This window comes from Mauremys mutica, chromosome 3 (genome assembly GCF_020497125.1).
Source record: "Mauremys mutica isolate MM-2020 ecotype Southern chromosome 3, ASM2049712v1, whole genome shotgun sequence".
Taxonomy (NCBI): Eukaryota; Metazoa; Chordata; order Testudines; family Geoemydidae; genus Mauremys; species Mauremys mutica.
In genome coordinates, this window is record NC_059074.1 from 84639099 (window position 1) to 84665441 (window position 26343).

At 44.5% G+C, this 26343-nt stretch overlaps 1 protein-coding gene across 9 annotated transcripts in view; it reads right to left on the bottom strand.

Annotated features, from left to right (window-relative positions):
* The window catches only part of WASF1 (WASP family member 1), a 187361-nt gene that overhangs the window by 49766 nt on the left and 111252 nt on the right, over positions 1-26343 (bottom strand). For 8 of the 9 annotated variants that reach the window (XM_045011779.1, XM_045011782.1, XM_045011784.1 and 5 more), the window contains one exon: positions 21757-21915. In XM_045011779.1, coding sequence (XP_044867714.1) covers positions 21757-21889 — 133 coding nt within the window. In that variant the 5' untranslated portion in view covers positions 21890-21915. Of the gene's footprint in view, positions 1-21756; positions 21916-26343 lie in introns of those variants that run through there. The other variant, XM_045011787.1, reaches the window with a different exon arrangement.

Consider the following 26343-nt stretch of genomic DNA (forward strand, 5'->3'; position numbering starts at 1 on the left):
GAGACACAAATCCACAGTCTGAGAACTGCAAAACTAAGCATCTCTGATGGTATCTTCTAGACTGAGCACTGAGTCCCATTGGGTAGATAGAAAGATTAACCTAAATAATCTATACAGAAGCCTGTGGAGGCCCATACGATTGGGTACCTAATCCATGAACTATTGGAATTCATTTACAAAAGTTTTCTTAAACATTACATGAATATATTGTCTCATACTATAGAATTAGAATTTATAATCCCTATTCCATGATGAGATATCTTTGATCTTAATTAAAACTATCTTAATTAAAACTATCTTTAGATAGGCTTTTTCCTCATCAAAAAGCATTTTATCAAAAAAATCTGATTTAAATTTAAAAAATCTGACTTTTTTTGATTTTTTAAAAAAAATTAATTGATTTTTATCCACCCTGATGGAAGTAGAGAGCTGAATTTCTCATGTGGCATATGTTCACTGTATACTAGGGGCAGCTTAGTTAAAAGAAAAGTAAGCCTGACAGGCAGTTGTGAAAGAAACACAGAGGTTGCATCTACACAAGAAAACTGGATACACACTTTCTAGCAATGGTGCAGCTACACAGGTGATAGCAGCTGTGTTTCATGCCTGAGCCTCGTCTATGGTAACTTTGCACCACTGTTAATGTCAATTCAGCTGCACCATTGCTGGAAAATGGATATGCAATTTTCTTGTATAGATGCAATCAGAAAGCAAGTAATACAGAGAAGAGTGTTTAGGAAGCTGAAACAACAGCTGCTGGTGTTCGGAGAGCTACTGTTGCTAAGGCAGTAAGAAGAGCTGCCAAATGATAGATTATTTTATCAAGTTACAAAAGCCGAGAAAAGGAGAGAGAGAGAGAGAGAGAGAGAGAGCGCATGCAAGAAATAGGTAGAAAAAGAAACATTACTTACTGGCAATTCTCTATGTTGCAGTTACATCTTCCCCCATTATACATACACACACAGAGTGATACAGCTCCATAAACCAGGGAGAAAGGATTGTCACTCAAAGTAGACATATACCTGTAGATATTTTTGCCCCCCAACTTCCATTTGCCAAGAAATTTTCCAAGCTAATCAATTAAAACCAACCACCCAAATGAACTACACAGGGGACTGGGAATTTTTATGTGGGAAGATGACAACTATGGCAAATAGAACACTGGTAAATAACTTCATTTTATAATGCCTTTCCTCTCATCCTATACATTATTGTATAAACACATGAGGAAACCATTTCTGTAATCCCTGAACTAGGCTGACTCACAAGAAAACAACCCAAAGAAATCATGTGGTTCCAAACGATAAGTAAAACAAGCACCCCAAAATCTAAAGACAAGTTCTTAAAGTGTGAGAGCCAATTCAGGTGAGCCTCTTGTATCTAGGACCTAATTCTAGATTAACGAAATCAACTTCCCTAAAAAAAAAAAAAAAAATGCAAATAAGGATAATTTTTACCCAACACAAAAGACAAACACACTAAAACTTATTAGTTCTCCAACTCAATCTGACAGAAGAAAAGGCCAGCTAAAAAAGTTTATTTAAAAGTTAAAACACTTGCTAAACACTAAAGCTGTTAAATGCGGGCCCAAGGGGCTACTATCATCAAAACCTAGTTTTCAGAGCATAAAGGCCCCAAATAGCCCAGTGGGCTCATAAATAAGATCCGTTTTACAGCCTTCCATAGTGGAAGGAAAAAACGCAAAAGGTTGATGCTTAGACTCAAAGATGTCAAAACCAAGGCATCTCTTTAATCGATCAGCTAATTCATTCATTCAAATTATAGGCAAAGAACCATGGTCAGTCTCAATGCAAACTAAACCTATTTCCTCAATACCTCACTGACTTGAGGCCCACAATCAAGTGGAAACTCACCCTACAGTTCCCAGATTACTACTAAATATCATTCTTCCAGGGATCACCTGCGCAACTGTAGGATATAATACCTGTACTGAGACACAAGGAGCAGAGTAAATATCATAGATTATAATATGCTAACTAAAAGGTTGTCTGCTCATAATTAAGAGAAAATGTAAAGATCTCTGACTTGAACAGCACTGTAACAAGGGCTCAGGGGAGTACCTCCTAAGATGGTCTGTCTTCTGGGTCAGTTCATATCCTCATAATTCCCCAAAATGGACAGCTAAAATACTTTAAAAAATCCAGTGTGATAGATCCAAACCAGTGGGGTACAGGAGTCTGGTAGAGGGCAAATATACTGGTCACTGGATGAGTAGTTTTCTGTTCCCTGAGTGACCAGAGCAGGGGCTGCACTAGAGTAATCAGGAACCTGCTAGAACCAATTAAGGCAGACAGGCTGATTAGAACACCTGCAGCCAATCAAGGCAGGCTAATCAGGGCACCTGGGTTTAAAAAGGAGCTCACTCCAGTCAGGCCAGGGGGGAGCCAGAGGAGAGGAAGTGCGTCTGAGGAGCTGGGAGCAAGAGGTGCAAGGAGCTGAGAGTGAGAGGGTGTGCTGCTGGAGGACTAAGGAGTACAAGCGTTATCAGACACCAGGAGGAAGGTCCTGTGGTGAGGATAAAGAAGGTGTTTGGAGGAGGCCATGGGGAAGTAGCCCAGGGAGTTGTAGCTATCATGCAGCTGTTACAGGAGGCACTATAGACAGCTGCAATCCACAGGGCCCTGGGCTGGAACCCGGAGTAGAGGGTGGGCCCGGGTTCCCCCCAAACCTCCCAACTCCTGATCAGACACAGAAGTTGACCCAGACTGTGGGGAAGATCACTGAGGTGAGTAAATCTGCCAATAAGTGCAGGACCCACCAAGATAGAGGAGGAACTTTGTCACACCAGTAAGCAATATCACCGGGACTAATATTAATATTTAAACACCACCTTCCTTCGATATTTTACAAGAATACTTAAACAAGGTCCTGCCTCAAGGAGCTTACACCAGCTTATAGTTGTATTCAAACACACATGATATAAAAGTAAAAAGAAATAGGTGCACAGTCTATGAAGATCAACAGAGAAAGACTTCATGAAAAAGTCATGATGAAGTGAAAGGAGGCAGCTTTGTGCTTAGAAATGGGAAGCAAATTCTAAATGTAAGCAGTGTTATGAGGGAAGGCATGAAGCTGCGACTCTTTCAACATATCCCAAACAGCAGAAGGATCTTTCAGTATATAACACCACATCAGCACAAGCTACTCTTTGAATGGGAACTACACTAGCACACTCCACTGGTGGAGCCACCTCTAGTCTTATGGAACCCAAACTGGGTAATGTAGTCAAAGCCTTCCCTGTGGTCATGCAATGAAAACATGGCCATGCACAAGTATATTCAGACTACTAACATATAGTAATTTTAGGAAATGGATCTCCACAACACACTGTGAGAGAGAAAATTATTTACAGATGAGGAAATAGATGCCACAAGATTAGCTTGCCCACAGCCACAGAGTGAGTTAGTGGAAGAGCTGGGATTTGAACTCAAGAGTTCCTGGTTCCCAGTCATTTACTTAAGGCTCACTAGCCAATGAAACCTGTCAGGCTAATGTAACCAACTTAGCTGCACGTTGCATAAGCTGCTAAGGATCCAAAGCAAAATAATAATTGTTTTTTCTAATTTTATTTTACACGGATGCAGGATGGCATTTACTTTTCTTTAAGGAAAATATTTCAAGAACTAACTGGGTTACAAAGTCTTCCTTTAAATAGAAGATATAAAACCACACGAAATAGGTGTTATCACACATTTGTCCACAGAGTTTCAGTGGGCAATTGTGATCTCTATGCATATACACAAAAAGCAGAAGTGGATCACCAAAAAGCCTCCACTAGCCTGTTCAGTAGCTTACTGTTATACCACAGCATGTATCATGGACATTACCTTTCCGGTGACAATATGTGAGAAAGATAAAGAAAGATCTATAGTCTGCTTACCCATTGCTCCTACAACTGCTGGGACATCAGCCAAATTATTTTTGAAAATAACATTATGACAATTTCTGGATTATTATGTGACAGGAGAACTGCCTGCTGGAGACATAAACTGACATGTGGTCTGGTTCATGGCAGGACTGTGTGTACTGAAAACTTGAGATAATGTGCTCCACAAATTTATCCTGGGCTTTTTGTTTTGTTGCTTTTTGCCATTACCATTACTAACACCACTGCAGTGACTGATGTGCTAGAGCAAACAGGGCTCTTGCCCTGTTTCAGTTTCTTTTGAGAATTGTCCCAAGCAGAGAATTACAAACATATCATCCTAATTTCTCAATTATTGCTGTTTTTCTCTCTTCTTCTAATTTTTTCAATAAAAATGCTTTATTAAAACCAACACGACAACAGATTTGCTCTCATGTTATAATGTCATCAAACACCTCTTGTATCTTATCTTTATTTAGCTTTATGTCCCTTTGCTTCCTTTGTAATATCTATATGAACTCAGAACAAAACTATACATAAATTATCTAACCAAAACCACAATAAACATCAGTTTCATTTAAAGTACTGAAAAAGACAGTTACTCACCTTTGTAACTGTTGTTCTTTGAGATGTATTGCTCATGTTCATTCCAATAAGTGTGCGTGCACTGCGGGCACGATTGTCGGAAGATTTTTACCCTAGCAACACTTGGTGGGTCGGCTGAGGCGCCCCCTGGAGTGGCGCTTTTATGGAGCTGGATATATACCCCAGCCGGCCCAGCACCCCCTCAGTTCCTTCTTGCTGGCTACTCCGACAGAGGGGAAGGAGGGTGGGTTTGGAATGGATCTAAGCAACACATCTCAAAGAACTACAGTTACAAAGGTGAGTAACCATCTTTTCTTCTTCGAGTGCTTGCTCATATCGATTCCAATTAGGTGACTCCCAAGCCTCACCTAGGTGGTGGGGTCGGAGTGAGGTGTTGCGGAGTGCAGAACCGCTGAGCCAAATGCCGCGTCACCCCTTGACTGCTGGACGATCGCATAGTGGGAAGCAAAGGTATGCACTGATGACCAAGTTGCTGCCCTACATATCTCCTGTATGGGTACATGAGCCAGGAAGGCGGAGGATGAAGCTTGAGCCCGAGTGGAGTGGGCAGTAAGGTGCGTAGTTGGGACACCAGCTAAATCATAGCATGCCCGGATGCAAGATGTGATCCAGGACGAGATGCACTGGGTGGAGACTGGAAGGGCCTTCATCTGGTCTGCCACAGTGACGAACAGCTGAGTCGTCCTCCTAAAAGGGTTCGTTCATTCAATGTAAAAGGTGAGGGCCCTGCGAATGTCTAGGGAGTGCGGCCGTTGTTCTCATTGAGAAGCGTGCGGCTTCGGATAGAAGACTAGGAAGAAGATGTCTTGGTTGACATGGAAGGCAGACACTACCTTAAGAAGGAAGGAAGGGTGTGGTCACAGCTGTACCTTGTCCTTATGGAACACTGTATACGGTGGGTCCAACGTGAGGGGTCTAAGCTCCGACACACGTCTTGCCAAGGTGATAGCTACGAAGAAGGCTGTCTTCTAGGAAAGTTACAGGAGCGAGCAGGTGGCCATTGACTCGAACGGGGCACCCATGAGTCTAGATAGGACCAGGTTGAGGTCCCACATGGGAGCTGGATGCCAAATTTGCGGGTACAGGCGTTCTAATCCCTTGAGGAACCATGGGATTGGAGAAGACCGAGCGCCCATTTTCGCCCGGGTAGAAGGCCAAAATCATCGCTAGGTGTACTCTGATGGATGAAACTGCTAGGCCTTGCTGTTTCAAGGACAAGAGATAGTCTAAGATGGTAGGTACTGGCGCCTCCAGTGGGGCAGTATTGCTCAGAGCACACCAGCAGGAAAAACGCTTCTACTTGGCCAAATACGTGGATCTGGTAGAGGGCTTTCTGCTACCCAAAAGTACTTGCTGCACTGAGCGGGAGCAACATAGCTCAGATTGAGTTAGCCATGCAGTATCCACGCTGTGAGGTGGAGGAATTGCAGGTCGGGATGACAGAGTCGTCCGTGTTCCTGAGTGATCAGGTCCGGCCACAATGGAAGTGGAATTGGAGTGGTCACCAACAGATCGAGGAGAGTGGTATACCAATGCTAGCTGGGCCATGCTGCGGCGATCAAAATTAAGCAGGCCCTGTCTCTGTGCAACTTGAGAAGGACAGGCGGTCTTTCCACGGTATCAGGAAGGTGTCCGACAGGGAACCCGGGGAGCATCCCTGGAGACAGCAGAACACCTGGCACTTCCGATTCTTGCGAGAGGCAAATAGATCTATCTGGGGAAACCCCCACTTCCGGAAAACAGAGTGGATGACATCCGGGCGAATCGACCACTCGTGAGCCTGGAAGGATCTGCTGAGGTGGTCCACCAAGGTGTTCTGGACTCCTGGGAGAAAAGACGCCACCAGGTCGATCGAGTGAGCTATGCAGAATTCCCACAGGTGAATGGCTTCCTGACAGAGGGGGGGACGATCGTGCTCCCCCTTGTTTGTTGATATAAAACATGGCCGTTGTGTTGTCTGTGAGAACTGCAACACAACGGCCCTGAAGGTGCTTGCGGAACACTTGACACACCAGGCGCACTGCCCTCAGCTCCCATACGTTGATGCGCAGGGATATCTCGTGTGGACCAGTGGTGAGCGCCCCAACCCAAAGATGATGCGTTCGTGGTTAGCACCAGGGAGGGCTGCAGGGCATGGAATGGTCCCCTTCGCATACCGAGTTGGGGTTCAGCCACGAGACCAGGGAGGTTAAGACTTCCGGCGGTACCGTGACCACTGTGCCCATGTTGTCCTGGCCTGGGCGGTATACAGTTGAGAGCCAGGCCTGAAGTGGACGGAGGCGCAGTCTGGCATGTCTGGTCACGAAGGTACAAGACGCCATGTGTCCCAGGAGACTAAGGCACGCTCGTGCTGTCGAAGTCAGGAAGCTTTGGAGGCCGTGGATAATACTTGCCATGGACTGAAAGCGGGCATGCGGTGGGCATGCACGGGTGAGTCTTGAATCTAGGACTGCTCCGATGAAGTCTATTCTTTGGGTCAGCTCCAAAGTGGACTTTTTGACGTTAAGCAGCAGGCCCAGCTGTCTTAACAAGCTCATGGTGAACTGAACATGAGATTGCACCTGGTCCTTGGAGCGAACCCAAATGAGACAGTCGTCGAGATACGGAAACACTTGGATCCGATGTCGACGGAGTGAGGCAGCTACGACAGCCATACGCTTTGTAAAGATCCTTGGTGTCATGGATAGGCCGAAGGGAAGAACGGTAAATTGGAAGTGCTGCTGGTTGACCACAAAGCAAAGGAAACACCTGTGTGGCAGTTAAATCATTATGTGGAAGTATGTGTCCTTCATGTCAAGGGCGGCATACCAGTCTCCAGGATCCAAGGAAGGAATAATGGTCCCCAGGGAAACCATGCGGAACTTCAACCTTACCATGAATTTGTTGAGTCCGCGCAGGTCCAGGATGGGCCGTAGCCCGCGCTTTGCCTTGGAAACTAGGAAATAACGTGAGTAAAACCCCCTGCTCCTCAGTTCTCTTAGAACCTCCTCTATAGCTCCGATAGCTAGGAGCACTTGCACATCCTATAGAAGGAGTTGCTCGTGAGAGGAGTCCCTGAAAAGGGATGAGGAGGGAGGGTGGGAAAAAAACAAATTGAAGGCTGTATTCACTTTCCACTGTACATAGGACCCAGCAGTCTGACGTTATACGGGACCACGCAGGGAGGAAATAGGAGAGGCGGTTGTTGAAAAGTGGGGAAGGATCCTGGAAGGAGACTGGTGCTCCACTCTTGGGTGCATCTTCAAAAATTTTGTTTGGACCCCGCAGATGGTTTGGGGTGGGCCCTAGTTCTGGCCCATCTGAGGACCAGAGTGTCTCCGCCTACCACCCCAGCCGCGTCTTCTAGAGAAGTCCTGTCTCGGCGGGGATTAGGGTAGGTGCACTGTGGTTGGGGTTGGAAGGGCCTATGTTGCGTCACCGGGGTATGCATGCCCAGTGAACACATGATGGCCCGGTTGTCCTTCAGATTCTGAAGTCTGGAGTCCGTATTGTCCAAAAACAGACCATGGCCATCAAAGGGTAGGTCCTCAATAATCTGCTGAAGTTCCAGTGGGAGACTGCAGACCCATAGCCACAAGATGCAGCACATAGCTATGCCCGAGGCTAGAGTCCTAGCCGCTGAGTCTGCCGCATCTATTGAGGCTTGCAAAGATGTTCTGGCTACCTTCTTGCCCTCCTCTAGTAGGGCCCTGAACTCCTCCCTGGACTCCTGAGGAATAAGCTCTTTGAACTTTTGCATTGAGTTCCAGGTATTACAATTGTAGCGGCCCAAGAGGGCCTGCTGGTTAATCACTCTGAGCTTCAAACCACCAGTAGAGTAAATGTTGTGCCCAAATAAATCCAGGAGCCTAGCATCCTTGGATTTAGGAGCGGGAGCTTGTTGGCTGTGTCTTTCCCTCTCATTAAAAGACTGTACAATGAGAGAGCACAGCTGGAGGTGAATATACAAGTATTCATAGTCCTTGGAGGGGACCAAATACTTCCTCTCCACTCCTTTGGCAGTAGGAGGAATAGAGGCTGATAGTAGTGCCAGATAGTAGTGGCATTAGCCTGGATAGTCCGGATAAAGGGCAAGGCTATTCTGGTCGGGGTGTCGGCAGATAGAATGTCCACTACAGTATCCTTGACCTCCACCTGGAGGCTCATGTTTTGTGCCACTCTGCGGAGCAACTCCTGGTGTGCACGGAGGTCTATAGGTGGGGGCCAGAGGAGGACGTACCCGCCACAACCTCATTGGGTGAGGATGAGGAGGATACTCCTGGGACTAATGGGTCCTGGGGAAGGTCTTGCTGGGGAGGGTCCGGCTGCCCTAGGTCCACCATGGTAGGGGCATGGGCCTGAACTGAGGGCAGGGCCGTCACCTCCGAACCACCCGGAGGAGGGCAACTCACAGTGGCCTCCGGTACCAGGGGCTCCAAGTGGGCAGAGCGAGAAGCCCCATGGGGACACCTTGGGCCTGATGGTGTGCCCAAGGGGTCCAAAAGGACCATTGCAGAGGTCCCTGACCAGGATCGTGTCCCTCATCACGCCATTGGCTAGCACCGTCCGCATCTTGGTCCTGGACATGGTAGCTACTTTCTGCCTGGGACGACCTTGAGGTGGGACGGGACGGCCAAGGTGGAACCGAGCACGTATGCTGGGTTGCCTTGTCGTGTGGTACAACACCACGCCGTGGAGATGGAGATTGGCACCATGGTCTTGGTGCCGGGAGCTGGACCGGTATCGACCGTACCGGGAAGAAGATCTTCGCAAGGCGGAGCGGCGCCGCGAGTGTGACCGGCGCCGAGATGGTGATCGGTGCCAGGACTGTGAGCGGTGCCATGAACGAGACCAGCGTCTGGATCGAAACTGGGATCGGTGCCGTCCTATCTCACTCTGTGACGGAGGATGCAGCATGGGGGACTTTCCTTTTGAGGGAACAGCCCGTACCGGCGGTACCAAAGGTTGCAACGGTCTTGGCTCGGTGAGCGCAATCAGGTTGCATGCCGTGGAGAAAGTCTCTGGAGTGGAGAGCAGCCCGAGCTCGACCACAGTACGCACTGGGGAGCTTATGTGCACCGGACTTGACGGCCCTTGTGGCGCTAGAGTCAACGGTACTGGGGTTGGTGCCTTTGCAGGACGGTCCAACACGGGACACGGCTCTGAGGGAGGCACAGGCGGTGCCGGCAACTGCAAGGGAGCAGCAGGTTGTTTGTGCTTCGGTCCTGGAGACAGTGAGCAGCGCCGCGCTGGTAGAGGTTCCGGAGACGTCCGGTGCCGGGAATCTTTGCCGGTGTCCAGACGTGATGCTCACCCTTCTGGTGCGGCAGGCACGCTTTGAACCGACGAGGTTGGCGCCGGATCTCAGCACAGAGCTGAGGACATCGGGCTAAGTGCTGCTTCCATAAGGAGCTGCTTCAAGTGAAAATCCCGCTCCTTTTTAGTCCGAGGCTTGAATGCCTTACAAATGCGGCACTTATCGGATTGATGGGATTCCCCCAGGCACTTCAAACAGGAGTCATGGGGGTCTCCCATAGGCATCGGTTTAAGGCAGGCCGAGCACGGTTTGAAACCCAGAGACCTAGGCATCAGCCTGGGTACCGGGAGGGAAGGGGAGAAGCCTCTTACCCCCAACTACTATTTACACTAAGAACAATAACTATTAACTACTACTAAAGAACTAATAACAACTACTTGTAAAACTATTTACAACTATAAACAAGTGCTACACTACAAGTTAGGGAAGTGGACTTCAGCTAAGTCGTGCTCCACAATTCCAACGACTATCATGGGCGGTAAGAAGGAACTGAGGGGGCGCTGGGCTGGCTGGGGAATATATCCGACGCCATAAAGGTGCCACTCCAGGGGGCACTTCAGCCGACCCACCGAGTGTTGCTAGGGTAAAAATCTTCTGACGATCGTGCACGCAGCGTGTGCACACCTAATTGGAATTGATATGAGCAAGCACTTGAAGAAGAACCTTGAATTTCATAATAGAGTTTCTTGTCTCTGCAATGGCTTTCTCAGCATCCAGAGCATGTAGTCTGTTCTCAAGAACAGAGGAAAGATATGGATAAACAGTCAACAGGACCATGGGCTCCTTTACATGGAAGTATAAAGCCATTACTCCTGGGGGAATTCTGTGCCACTGCACACATGCAGAATTCATATTCGGTGCAGAATTTTTTTCCCCACAGAAAATACATTCTGCCCGAGAAGTGCTGCAGTTCTGTCCTTCACTCATTAGGGGCCGTTGTGGCATCAGAACATCCAGCAGCCGGCTGCGATCATCATAGCACCATGTCTGCCAGAGCCAGGTTAGGACAGAAAGAGTGGGGCACACAGGGCTGCTGGGGGGGGGTCACAGATAGGGTTCAGAAGGGCTAGTGGGGGGAACAGACTGGGGCACGGGCTCAGGAGCTAGTGGGGTGACAGCATTGAGCCAGGGGCTGAATGGGAGGGGTGCTGCAGGGCCACAAGGGAACGGGGGGGGGGGTGCAGGGACACATGGGGATGGGGCAGATGTGCCTGACTGAATGGGAGAGGCTTGTGGTCACTCAGGGTCTGCATGGAGGAGACTTCCCAATTCCCTAACAATCCCTCCTCTCCCCCTGCCCCAAAATCTATTCCGTACGTCTGCCACCCACATCCAACAACCCTCCAGGTTCACTCCCAGGCTCCTTCCCTCTCCCTCAGCTCCTCTGTTACCCCAACTGCCCCAAGCCTTTGCACTGCTTCTGAGGGGTGCAGAAAATAATTTTCTGTATTGTAGCTTAAATGAATTACTTAAAGTTCTGTATTAATATGCCTAGTAAAGAATCTATTTTTTTTTAAAAAAAGGTGATTTTTTTTGTCTGTACTGTTACAGATATACATGCTGACAGGTATTTTAAAATAAATTACCAAAATAATTGAAATTGGTGTGATTACATTGTGTTATTTTGACAAATAAAATAAGCAGAATTTTAAAATGTGTGCTGAAGTTTTAATTTTTTGGTGCAGAAGTCTCCCAGGAATAAGCCATATAGGAAGGAACTCCAAAGGCAACTGCAAAACAAATTTGTTAGGGAAACAGTAAAAACAGGGTTTCGATAACTAGAGAGCTTAATTCTTCAACATGCTGAACTGAGGTTATAAAAGAGCAACTTTCACCATAAACAGATGCAGGGAGAGTTTTCATGCATATACTCTCAGATTGAATAATAGAAGGCAAGTACTATTGAAGGATGATGTTCTGAAAACTGGTCTTCTAAGGACTTGAAAAACTTGGAGTCATCAAACCTCAGAATGCAGTGACGGATGAAACCTGAATTCAAAGGCAGGAACTGAATATGGCTAAATCTATCTCAAAGACTTGTTGTAAAGAACAGCTGGTGAGTGTGATACCCCTTCACGCACCCTCAACAGAAAAGGTCATACATAATCTTCATTAAGCTTTTTGGTTGAGGGATTGTGGCTACTTAGACAATGCATTTACAGCCTCAGGGGAGAAGCCTTTTTCTGTAACTGCTTTGTTCATCTTCCAGGCCAGGGGGCTTAACGGGATCGGACTGAGGAAGAGGACTGGCCTCTGGAGAAGAATATCAGGACAGACTGAGAGGCCCATATATGTTCCATAGGAGGGCCAAGGAGCTTGAAGGTCAGGGCATCTGAGCACATCTGAGAGTAAAAAGGATGGAAACTGACCTGTCCACTTGGAATTTGCATAGTATCCATGGAATCAAAGGAAGCAGGGGCAATATATAACCAAATCCCTTCCTCCAATGTCAGCTGAAGGCACCCAAACCAAGGGATCCATGGTCCAAAATCATAATCAAGGAACCTTGGCATAGGATCTGCAGGCAGACTAATACACCAAGGGAGTTCCCTCCACTGAGGGTAGCAGAGAGACTTTGAAAGGGTACCAGAGTGGGTGTTAAGGAATCTTGAGAAAACTTCATGGTGGCACAATCAGGGAGACTTACAGTCTTGGTAGCTAAAGGGGAGTGCTGTGGAAGATCAACTATCAGAGCACTCCATAGAGCCTTCTGCACAAAGGGTAGGGAGTGTAGAAAAGAAAGGCACAAAAGAAAATTTGTGGGAAACCTGCCAGTGAGGATGGGGATGGGATGTGATTAACCTCACCCAGTGGCCTGAAAGGAATACAAAAGCTCTTAATTAACCAACAGAGGCCTGAACTCCTGTCCAAGGCAGAAAATCTGAGCTGCTGGCTGCCAACAAGGGTCAAAGGAGAGAAGATGAAGAGACAAAGAGAAGCTCTAATTGAACCAACAGACAGAGAGAACCTGGGTCAGAGCAGAAAATCAGAGGGACAGCCCAACACTGATTAGGGGAGTGGGCATCCAGTGACTGAGAAACAAATAGAAATTTCTGTTCATCAAAAAGTTCTGGAATCTTGGCTCCTACATCCACAGCTGGTGAGAGAAGACACTTAAAGTCAGTTACAGGGAAGGGAGAAACAGAGTATGAGCATCTGAGGAGCTATACATCCATCCGACGAAGTGGGTATTCACCCACGAAAGCTCATGCTCCAATACGTCTGTTAGTCTATAAGGTGCCACAGGACTCTCTGCTGCTTTTACAGATCCAGACTAACACGGCTACCCCTCTGATACTTGAGGAGCTAGAGGCAGCTAACATGTCCAGCTTTGCGAAATGATTGCTGAACTGCATCATACACTCATGTTTTAATCCCCAAGGAAAGACCACACCAGAGCATTGTATTCATTGTTGCAGAGACACAACTGAAGGCAGATAGGATCTCACAGTTTGCATGTTGTGCTGCAGGCTAGCATCAGCACTTACTGCTACAGAGAGCCATCTTCAGTACAGACCTGCCAGTTAGGGTCAAGACAGGAATTTTAGAGGACAGGAAATGTGGGAGACAACCATTGCTCCCAGTTCACTGGGTCTTTGGCATATGAAGGGTCCATGATATGCTTTTCTTTTGATTCCTTAAGGGCGGTCCTATTTTTCACCCTGAGTAGAAGGCGGTTGCCTTGGGACATTCTCACTAGGAAGAAAAAAAGGTACATTGGCTGGCAGTCCACACATCAACTATCCAACAGACAGCAAAAACGGAAACCTTAGATAGGAGTTGAGCCATTGTATTGAGGGACAACACAGCCCTGCATCCAACTACCAAGTCGGGGATGAAGAGAGGGGAGAAAAAGGGCTCCAAGCAGGAGTATTACAATTGGCACCGAGAAACAAGAGAGAGCAGAAGAAGCTGAAGGGGACATCAGAGTTAAGCTGTAATGACTTTTCTTGAAGTTGTCCTTGCTCTTCTCTTCTAATCCCCTTGAGGAAGAGCTAGAGCATTGGTCTCCAACCTTTTTCTGCCCAAAATCACTTTTTGAATGTAAGGGCAACCCAGGATCTACCACTCCCCTTCCCTGAGGCCCCGCCCCGCTCACTCCATCCCCCCTCTCTCCTTCACTTGCTCTCCCCCGCCCTCACTCACTTTCACTGGACTGGGGCAGGGGGTTGGAGGTCGGGATGGGGTGCAGGCTCTAAGTTGGGAGCGAGGGGTTTGCAGTGTGGGAGGTGGCTCTGGACTAAGCCTGGGGCAGGAGGGGGTATGAGGTGCTGGCTCTGGGAGTGGGATCAGGGCTGAGGCTGGGATGCAGGAGAGGGTACAGAGTGCTGGCTCTGAGAGGGCAGTCAGGGCTGGGGCATGGCTTGGGATGCAGGAGGGGATATGGGGTGCTGCTGGCTTTGGGAGGGGGCTATGGGCTGGGGCTTGGGGTGCAGGAGGGGGCATGGGGTGCTGGCTCCAGGAGGGGTTCAGGGTTGAGGGGTGCGGCCTTTCACAGGGAGGCACTTATCTCAGTCGGCGGTGCAGTGAGGCTAAGGCAGGCTCCCTGCCTGCCATGGCCCCATGCCACTCCCAGAAGGGGCCAATACACCCCTGCAAACTCTGAGGGGGAAGTGGGGGCACGTGGCTCTTCGTGCTGCCCCTCTCTGTAGCACTGCCCCAAAGCTCCCATTGGTCACAGTTCCTCATTCCCAGCCAATGCTGGCCACTTCCGGGAGCAGCATGGGGCTACGGCAGGCAGCTCCACTGCGCTGCAATGGCCAGAGATGGCAATCGACTGGAGGAGTCCCCAGGATCGACCAGTCGATCGCGATCGATGGATTGGTGACCACTGTGTTAGAGGTAAAAGAACTGCATTCAGAGCTGAGGCTCTATACTTCCAGGAGAGAAAGCAAAGTACACTGAAAGGTCTAAGGTAAGGGAAGTGGAGTTTGCTTTATATATCCTTGGCCTTTCCCTAGTCTTTGCCTCCTTGCTTCCTGGTAGAATCAGACTGGTTGTCTGGAATCCGCCTCCCAGAGGAAGAAAAAGGAGTACAAATAGCAAACATTTTACTTTTTAAAAGCCACAACAAGACTGGTTAGAAATCATCAGCCCCATTACTGTCTGTCATATTACTGTGCAACCAAAGGTCAAATTAAAATAGTGGAAAAAACAGATACATTTTCTATAGCATTTAATTTTTCAATGAAATTAAAATGTACCTCAGGTTCAATGATTGTGATGGAGCTGAAAGCTCTTTATCCTTTTGAGAATATGAATATATATGTATGCCTTCTTTAGCATTCATTGGGCTGGCAGTCTGGAAAAATGTTAGTGTCCTAGTGGTTAAAAAGCACTTACAATACTGGCAGTTCAAACTAGTGCCACATTGGTTCACTTGACAGGCGTTTAACGTTACTATGGCTCCAGGGAAAAGACAGCCTTTTCAGAAAGGCTCCTGAAGGGTTCTAAACCTTGTGAAGTACTCATTCATTTAAAATAAATATAGAAAAAATGTTTGAGAGCGCAAAAAAAAATCTTCATTGCTTATTATCTTTAATGCTATTTATTCCTCTGCCTTTAATTATACTACAAAGTAGTAATTCAAAGTAGTTATATTATAATTACATTTTAGAAATTACACATTCTTTACAAAACAACAATCTTTTTCCTTAATCATAGAAATGTAGGGATGGACGTGACTATGGGTACGTCTACACTACGGGACTATTCCGAATTTGCATAAACTGGTTTTGTAAAACAGATTGTATAAAATCGAGTGCGCGCGGCCACACTAAACACATTAAATCGGTGGTGTGCGTCCATGGTCCGAGGCTAGCATCGACTTCTGGAGCGTTGCACTGTGGGTAGCTATTCCGTAGCTATCCCATAGTTCCCGCAGCCTCCCCCGCCCCTTGGAATTTCCGGGTTGAGATCCCAGTGCCTGATGGGGCAAAAATCATTGTCGCGGGTGGTTCTGGGTAAATGTCGTCAGTCACTCCTTCCTCTGGGAAAGCAACGGCAGACAAGCATTTCGCGGCTTTTTTCCCTGGATTGCCCTGGCAGATGCCATAGCATGGCAATCATGGAGCCTGTTTTCCTTTTGTGACTGTCACCGTATGTGTACTAGATGCCGCTGACAGAGGCGATTCAGCAGCGCTACACAGCAGCATGCTTTTGCTTTTGCATGACAGCAGAGATGGTTACCAGCCATACTGTACCATCTACCAATCCATAAATTGGTAAAAAGATGATCATGGTTACCAGTCCTTTTGCACTGCACCATCTGTTGCTGTCATAAGTGCCCCTGGCTGCTCTTAGCCAGGGGCGCAAAAGTCAAAATTGGGAATGACTCCCTGAGTCAATCCCTCCTTTTTGGTATCTAAAAATAGAATCAGTCCTGTCTAGAATTTGGGCAAGTGTACTAGAGAACCACTGTATCATAGAACCAGAGAGCACAGCTGCTCCGTGTCAGATCCAGCAGAAATTATGAGCTGTATGCTATTCACAGGGGGTGCTCCTGCAACAACCCCACCTGTTGATTCCATTCTTCCCCCAGCCTTCCTGGGCTACCGTAGCATTGTCCTCCCACTTGTGTGATGAAGTAATAAAGAATGCAGGAATAAGACACAGTGACTTGTTAGTGAGAAATGAGTGGAAGGCAGCCTCCAGCTGCTATGATAGTCCAGACAGGACATTAAGAAGTGTGGAGGAGAGGAGCCCAGCATCGCGCTGCTAGTCCAGGGGAAATTGAATCTTTTCTTTATACATGAAGGGTGGGGGCTGATGGAGCTCAGCCCCCTGTTGCTATGATGAGAACGGTTACCAGCCATACTGCACCATCTACCAGGAAAAATTAGGGCCAGGTGCCCTTGATAGACCTAACGGATGCTAGTCGGCATGGTTACCAGTCCTTTTGCACTGCCCCATGTGCCAATAGGCTGATGATGACGATGGGTATCAGTCTTACTGCACCATCAGCCACCCATGGCGGGGGGCGGGAGCAAGGATGTTGGTGCTGAGTGCTGCAGCATCGCGTCTATCTGCAGCATTCAGTAAAGATAGGGTGACATGTAAAAGAGTCAAGACAGGATTGTTTTCCCTTTCACTTCTGGGGGTGGGTGGGGGGGTGCGTAAATTGCCAAGCTATGCCCTGACCCACCGCGGACACTGTTTTTGACCCTAGAAGCATTTGGAGCTCAGCCAAGAATGCAAATGCTTTTCGGATACTGCAGGAACTGTGGGATAGCTTGAGTCCTCCAGTCCATGAGCGTCCATTTGATTCTTTGGCTTTCCGTTACGCTTGTCACGCAGCAGTGCTGAGTCCCTGCTATGGCGTCTGTCTGGAGATTTTTTAAAAATGATTTTGAATTTCGTCTTCTGTCACGGAGCGCTGATAGAACAGATTTGCCTGCCCTTACTGCGATCACATCCGCATGGTCCATGCTGGAACTCTTTTTTTTATTTTGATTTCGGACTGCATCGCCACCCGTGCTGATCGGAGCTCCACGCTGGGCAAACAGGAAATATTCAAAAGTTCGCGGGGCTTTTCCTGTCTACCTGGCCACTGCATCCGAGTTCAGATTGCTGTCCAGAGCGGTCAGTGGTGCACTGTGGGATACCGCCCGGAGGCCAATACTGTCGATTTGCGGCCACACTAAACCTAATCCGATATGGTAATACCGATACTAGCGCTACTCCTCTCGTTAGGGAGGAGTACAGAAACCGGTTTAAAGAGCCCTTTATATCGATATAAAGGGCCTCTCAGTGTGGATGGGTGTGGCGTTAAATCGGTTTTACGCTCCTAAAACCGGTTTAAACGCCTAGTGTAGACCAGGCTTATGACAGGTTGGATCACAGAAACCCCTTGGGGCTGCCAACTGACGTGCCAGGACTACTTCTGCCTCTGTTTTCCTGCCCTGGCAGCTTAGGACCTCAGTGCCCTGCCTGGTTTGAGCCAGACCAGCTAGCCTGCTGCAAACCCAGACCCAGGGTCTGAACCATGTCCCCTAACAGCTGTAAGCTTGACTGAAAGCAACTTACAGAAGTGTTCCTGTCTTTAACACTCAGATGTCCAACTCCCAATGGGGTCCAAACCCCAAATAAATCCGTTTTACCCTGTATAAAGCTTATACAAGGTAAACTCATAAATTGTTCGCCCTCTATAACACTGATGGAGAGATATGCACAGCTGTTTGTCTGCCCCTCCCCCCACAAGGTATTAATACATGCTCTGGGTTAATTAATAAGTAAAAAGTGATTTTATTAAATACTGAAAGTAGGATTTAAGTGGTTCCAAGTAGTAACAGAACAAAGTGAATTATCAAGTAAAATAAAACAGAGCACGCAAGTCTATGTCTAAGAAACTGACTAAAAATAAAACCTCACCAGTTCCAATAAGCTTCCTTTTACAGACTAGTCTCCTGCTAGTCTGGGTCCAGCAATCGCTCACACCCCCTGTAGTTATTGTCCTTTGTTCCAGTATCTTTCAGGTATCCTTGGGGGTGGAGAGGCTTTCTCTTTAGCCAGCTGAAGACAAAATGGAGGGGTTCCCCAGGGGTTTAAATAGACTTTCTCTTGTGGGTGGATACCCCCGTCCTCACTCCTATGCAAAGTCCAGCTCCAAGATGGAGTTTTGGAGTCACATGGGCAAGCCACATGTCCATGCATGACTCAGTTTTTCCAGCCAAGCCACATTCCTGGGAAGGTTCATATGTGGATTGGCGTCTTCGAATTCATTGTTGGCTTAAGTGATTTTTGATTGGGCACTTAATTTGCACTTTTCCCAAGAAGCTGACCAAGTGCTCTACTAAGCTAGTTAAAATCAAGCAAGTATACAGCCAATATCCCTAACTTCAAGTACAGAAATGATACATACATACAAATAGGATTAATAGATTCAGTAGATCATAACTTTTACAGAGATATGTTACATGCCATATGTAGCACAAAACATATTCTAGTTATGTCATATATACATTCATAAGCATATTCCATAAAGCCTTATGGGGAGAACTGTCACAGTGACCTCAACAAATAATGTATTCCATCCCCTTGCACTGAGCCATGAACCCCGGTCAAGTGTCTGTCTAATCTGATGGTGATTCCATAACCTCCTTTGGACGCTTATTCCAAAACTTAACTGTCAGTATATTTGGAAAGATTTCCTTAATACCTTGCCTAAATCTCCTGTGCTACAGATTAAGCCAATTAATTCTTGTCTGATCTTCTGAGGACATAGAAAACAATCAATCACTACCCTCCTTATAACAGCCCTTAAGTATATGAAGATTGTTATCAGGTCTCCCCCTCAGTCATCTTTTTTCAAGACTAAATGTACCTATTTTTCTAACCTCTCCTCATGGTCAGGTTTTCTAAACCATTTATCATTTTTGTTGCTCTCCTCTAGATTCTCTCCAGTTTATCCATATTTGTCTTAAAGTGTGGTGCCCGGACCTCGACACAGTACTCCAGCTGAGGCCTCACCAGCACCAAGCAGAGTGGGACAATCACCTCCCATGTCTTACATATGACACTCCTGTTAATACACCCCAGAATGATATTAGCCTTTTTCATAACTGCATCACACTGTTGTCTCATATTCAATTTGTGATCTATTATAACCCCAAGATCCTTTTCATCAGTGCTACTGCCTAGCCATTTATTCCCCATTTTGTAGTTGTGTTTTTGATTTTTTTCTTCCTAGGTGCAGTACTTTGCACTTCTCTTTCTTGAATTTTATTTTGCAGGTTTCAGACCAATTCTCCAAGTTGTCAAGTCATTTTGGGGAATTCTAATCCGGTTCTCCAAAGTGCTTGCAACCCCTTCCGGCATGGTGTCACCTGTAATTTTTATAAGTGTACTCTCTTCTCCATTATCCAAGGCACTAATGAAAATAGTGAACTGCCCTGGACCCAAGACGGACCCCTGTAGGATCCCACTAGATTCTCTCAGTTTGACAGAAAATCATTGATAACTACTCTGAGTATGGTTTTTCAACCAGTTATGCACCCATCTTATAATAATTTCATCTAGATCAAATTTCCCTAGTTTGCTTATGAGAATATCATGTGGACTGTGTCAAAATCCTTATTAAAGCTGCTTTTCCCCAGCCACTAGGCCAGTAACCTCGTCAAAGAAGAAAATTAGGTTGGTTTGGCAGGATTTGTTCTTGACAAAGCCATCTTGACAAATTCCCTATTACCCTATTATCCTCTAGTTACTTATTAACTGATTGTTTAATGATTTGTTCCAGTATCCTTCCAGGTATTGAAGGTAGGCTGACTGGTCTATCATTCCCCGGGTCCTCTTTGTTGCCCTTTTTAAAGATAGGTGGTATGTTTGCCCTTCTCCAGTTCTCTGGGACCCCGCCTAGCCTCTGAGAGTTCTCGAAGATAATCACTAACAGTTCCAAGATTGCTTTGGCTAGTTCCTTAAGTACCCTTAAATGAATTCTGAAGCGAAGTATCATTGAACACCTCAGCCTTCTTAATATCATCCATTATTAGCTCTCCTTCCCCTCTAAGTAGGGGGCCAACACTTCCCTTTGTTTTTCTCTTGCTCTTCATGTATTTATTGAACCTCTTCTTATGGTGGCAGGCAGGATCGAACCGGGGACCTCTGGAGCCAAAAGGCTGTTAGCTAAGGCTGTAGAGCAGATTCATTTAACTCTCTCGCTAAATGGTCTCAGTGCCACTAGATGGGACAGAACACCACACCCAGAAGGTGTGTGGGTTACATTATGTCCTTTGCTTTGTATCAGCTTTTCTCATTTTGTCCCTACATGCTTGTATTAATCTTTTGTACTCAACTGTAGCCATTTGTTCATGTTTCCATTTTTTGTAGGATTCCTTTTTTACTTTCAGGTTATTAAAGAGCTTCTAATGGAGTCATATTAGTATTAGAATATTAGTATTCTTTCTGTATTTCTTTCACATCAGATTAGTTTGTTGCTCTGCCTTTAATATTATCTCTTTGAGAATCTGCCAACCCTTTTGAACTCCTTTTTACCATAGATTTTCTTAATGATCACAACATAATCCAGTGTATTCATAATCCAGGTCAAAAAATCCACAACAGTTATCGTGTAATACTGTTATAATTAGGTGACTGATAGCACTTACTGTCAGCTTCAAGCCTAACAAACCATACATTAAGGCCATATCATAATTACACTTTAACATAAGTCCAATTATGTCCTATTACTTACTCAAAAATTGCATTTGGTTAGCCAATACTGACTTATATAGCTAGAAGGCCATATCTTATTGTTACCTTTGACTAACTGTAGTGCCATATAGCTGAATACCTTTGAGGGTTGTTACTGGGAAAGATCCTTTTTTAGCCCAATCTTGCTCTCACTGAAGTCAATGATAAAATAATCACTGACTACAACAGGAGCAGGTACGAGGGTCCATGATAACTCCTATGCCTTCCTTATTCTTGATATCAAGTTTCCAGAATTTTTTACCCCTTGAAGGGGCACAATTCCCAGTATAAGGGGGAGAACAAGTATAAAGTGGAAATCAATAAGGGGGAGGAAATGATGAAAGGTGGTTGGGATGATAGAGGCAGAAGAAACAGCTCCCCAACACGACAGCTATATTTTCAAGCATGCTAACTGTGCTGTTCATTTTTGATGCTAACTTTACTGTTCACTCCGTCAGTAATGTAAAGACAGAGACACTCACATTGTAAATCTGGAAAAGCCAAGAGTGCTCTTTGCCTGTTATCTACCTGTTTTGTGGAGGCTTGTGTATCCAGAACTGTCAGTCAGCACCTTTCATGAGGACTAAATTAATTTACAAGATAACAAAAGAAAACATAAGGTTCAGAGCAGTTTGTGTAATACAAGGTTGATAGAGAAATAAGGTTTTTTGTTTCATTTTAAATTTGAAAATGTGGTTCTGTTTCATCTATAAAAACTGTAAGCAAATGACATTTTAGTTTGAAATGAATTGTAAAGTTAATAGCACAATGTACTTACTTAGACTACTCAGTTGTCTAATTATATTTGCCAACGAGATATTGGTGACACATTCCAGTTCATTCTTGATGCCTCTGGGCAGTGCTGTGTGACACAGGTGCCTGGGGTCTATGTTTCTTTTCACTAATGGCATTTTGAGATATCAGAGGGCTAGCACACCTGTGAAGAAATTAAACAGAAGCATTATTATAGCTTTCCTTAACTATTTTGGTACAGATCATTACACCCAATCAAGTCATTAATACTGGCAAGATTAAAATACCTTCACATTTAGGTGAAGAAGGGATTTCTTTGGCTTGAAAGGTTAATTACATGAACCTGTATGTTTGAGTCTGATTTTCAACCTTTTGAACTTTTATCTGACTACTGTGTCAATGATACGATGAACATTTTGTTACTATTCATGTTTTTCTGAAAAAGATGGAAAACCCTCTTTTGTACTGTAATTGTATCTTTCTCGACACACTAGTTCCTTACTCAGGCAAAATCCAATGGGCAAATCTTGATTTAGGGGAGGAAGTCATACTCCCTTTTTCAAATCAGAGTGGTAGCCGTGTTAGTCTGTATCAGCAAAAACAACGAGGAGTCCTTGTGGCACCTTAGAGACTAACGAATTTATTTGGGCATAAGCTTTCGTGGGCTAAAACCCACTTCATCAGATGCATGGAGTGAAAAATACAGTAAGCAGTATAAATATTACAGCACATGAAAAGATGGGAGTTGCCTTTCCAAGTGGTGGGGGACAGTGAATTAGCACTGAGCCCCATCACTTGGAAAGGGGACTCCCATCTTTTCATGTGCTGTAATATTTATACTGCTCACTGTATTTTTCACTCCATGCATCTGATGAAGTGGGTTTTAGCCCACGAAAGCTTATGCTCAAATAAATTCGTTAGTCTCTAAGGTGCCACAAGGACTCCTTGTTGTTGTTTTTAAATCAAACTCCCTCCTATTGAGACAGGCACAGCGCTCATATCATTCAGTCTGAAAGGCAGGTGTGAGAAGCATATTCCAAAGATCAGTTGGTAGGAAAACTTGGTGTTGCTAACATGTATCTCCCTCCTCTTGAAGTCTAATTGCAATTTCTGTATCACACCTAACTCAGGGGAAACAACAGGAGACTGATGGATCTCCTAGCCAGCTGCAAGGTTATGAGTGAGACAGTTAGCTCGGCTTAAAATGTGTCTGGTAAAAGCAGAGATTTTCCACTCCATTTGTGGTAGAGCATCCTCAGGCTGTTCCAACCGATGAAGGCATAAAATAGTAAATTAACTGCCTTTTGCAGCAGAGGAGACTTTTTCCATGTTCAGTTTACAGGTGGGTCTATAGAGCTTTCTCTGGCAGAGTGGAAGTTTTTGGCTTATAGATGAAAGCTAGACGGTGTATTCGCAGTAGAGGGTGGGAGGACTGCATTAAATCTTATACTGGAACCTTACATGAGTATTTCTAGATTTTCTGATATTTAAGTGTTTTGAATTCGAATTACACACTTCTAAATTGCTGACTCTGTTGGGAAATTTGGAGTTAAGTAAAAAAAATTAAGCATTGTATTTTAAACCCTAAATCAGAACCTTGTAATTTTTACATGCGTTTTACATTATGACTACAAGAGTCTCATTATGCTGTTTTAAATTAAAAATATTTACAACTGTAATTCCATTTTTGGTTGGGAATTTCTTGAGGGTCTCTCCCCTCCTCTTCTTTAATGAATGAAAACTTGATGTTGAAGGAGTCACTACAATTTGGAGAAAAAAAGCAGGTGGACCTGGGACATCTCTGGAGCTTATAAGGAGGAGATTTGGCCGTCGCCTAGTTTGCTCACTCTTCCTATAGTACTTGTCAATCTGCAGGAATCCTGCCTGAGTGTTCTTACTAGTTCCCTGAAGTTTGTAAATTATTCAGGAGTCCCTATAAATCTTACAAACACTTCAGGAGCACCTGCAGGCTGGGACTGAAACACTTGTAACTTTCTGGAGCACTTAGGTGGGAGGAGTTTCCAAACCAGCAAGTTATGCCTATAGCATGTGTTATTTTTACAGAACTACTCATGAAGATAAATTTGTGGAGATTTTGCATAGTTTCCAGAAGTGTATTTTTTCTATAGCAAGTATCATTTCTATTAACCCAGCATAACTCAATAAAACCGATGCAAGAGTCCTGATTGAGATTTAGTAAATACAACACATTTGAAATTAACTATGGATTCACTCTTATAGTTCCATAATAGAAAATAAATGTGACAGTCTGTTGTACATATAAACAAAACATCCAATGTATGAGTAATGTTCTTCAGAAGCAATTAAATATTAATTACCTTCCTGATTACTTCATTAATTATGCTATTGTGTGCACAAATGGAAGCAGATTCTACTGTTCTATTAAAAACACGGGGGGTGGGGGGGAAGGGAAATCAGTGACTATTATTAAATACAGATGCTCCCTGACTTATGTAAGCGTTCTGTTCGGGAATGCCTTGCATAACTCGAATTTTGTGTAAGTTGGAAAAGTGTATACCCAACCATTACGCAAACAACAACAACAAAAATTAAAATAAAATAAAATAAAAAACCTTGCATTTCTAGCTTAGGGAACTTTTTCCTTGAGTGCAGATTTGCGTAAGTTGGGTTTGCGTAATGGGGGGTGTCTGTAGAGGTAAAATTCGGTATGGAAAGAAACTTCATTTTCAAACTTCCAAAAGCATAACTAGTAAAAATTTATATATAAAAGAAAGTTGACAGCTCTCACTGTTCATGGATATAAAGGAGGCAAAAAAAAATCTGTAAATCTGTTAATCATTGATACCAAATGGATTATTTTCTCTGTCTTTTTTATTTATTTATTAATATTTAATTGTCCAATCAAGGTATGACTGAATGTTATATAGTTTTATTTTTCCCACTGATTTTACATCAGTGATGAAACAATGTGATTAAATAAAATATATAATATATATATAATCTCAAACTTCGGCCCTCAGATGGTGGGTTGATGGGTTTCTTATAAATATCTAAAAAGCGACAGAGTCCTGTGGCACCTTATAGACTAACAGACTATAAGGTGCCACAGGACTCTGTTGCTTTTTACAGATCCAGACTAACACGGCTACCCCTCTGATACTTATAAATGTGTGTAACAACAAGAATAATAAAGTGCAATTAACGTCTATGTTATGTAATCTTTAGCAGTTAGGTAAACATTTTTAAATAATAATGGAACCTGTCAGTATATTTAGTGGAACTGAATTGTCTAAAGGGTTTACTTGATAAAACTCATTTTACAAAGGAGGACGGATATTTGCATAAACTTGTCAGATATTGGCTCTGTCCAAGAGAAATTAAAAAAAAAATACACAAAATAATTTAATTTAAAAAAATTGGGGATTGATCTTTTATTCATTTGACACCCAGAATGCCCACTGAAGTTTTGCATTCACAAGGAATGCAGGCTCAAGCTCTGAGTGCACAATGTTAGAGGAGTCCCCTCTTCTCTGGGCCTGATCCAAAGCCCACTGAAGTCAATGGGAGTCTTTCCATTGACTTCAATGATCTTTGAACTATCTCCTGCAAAAAAACACACAATTTTCTAACTTATACTTTTAACATATAATGTGAAATACTTGTATTATATTTACAGTTTACCTAAGGACCAAACGTGGGACCCAGTCCTGCAAGCCCTCCCTGTTTAACACTCCCAATGAAGCTCTGCAAGTAAAGTACTTGCAAGTTTAGATCCTTCATTGTCAAATCTGGGAGAATTACTCTGAATGTGTTAGTTTTGTACAATAACTACTTTACATTAAAAAACTCAACAGAATAATTCACTCTAACACTGGATCCCCTTCTCCCCCACACCAAAATAAAATAAAATTAAATTAAAATAAATCGGTTTTATAGGTTTCCTAGTCATAACTAAATTGTAGGGAAACTTTTCCTCTTTATTGTTGCTTAATACTTTGCTTCAACAATAATAAATTAGGCCTGGTTTTCATACATTTTTATGCACATAGAGCTTTCTAAGAACTAAGGCACTGTGTTAGTACTTTATTCCATTTTTATTTCTTTTTCTTCATACTTATCTTATGTCTAGAGATATATGACAGTCCTCCTGTGCCCAAAGCAAATCCATATACACAGGAACCCAAGAGTTCAACAATAATGGGCTAGACCCCCAAAATTAATGGGATTGGTTTAAAAAAAATCATGATTTTTAAACAAATAAATAAATTTGGAGTTCTTTTACTTTACCTTCTATCTTTTGAGAACTTGGGATGAACTAATTTAATACTTTCAAGCTTTTCTCTACAACCATGAGGGATGGCTTTTTATTTTTAAATGACAGTTGAGATCCCCACGCAATCACGTGAACCTATAAAGCTTTAAGGAAAATACCAAAGATCCTGAGACTCACAAGAGTTGGCAATGCTGTATGGTTAACCAAAACTGTGTTGTCTACGCACCAAGCCTTAGTGGAGGGTGTCTGTTTGGGGTCAAATTTTACCTTGCAGGTGTTGTTCCCAGACACCAAAGAAAGACAAGACAAGCCACCAGGAACGAAGTTTAACAAGGCCACAACTTTATTAAGTAACAT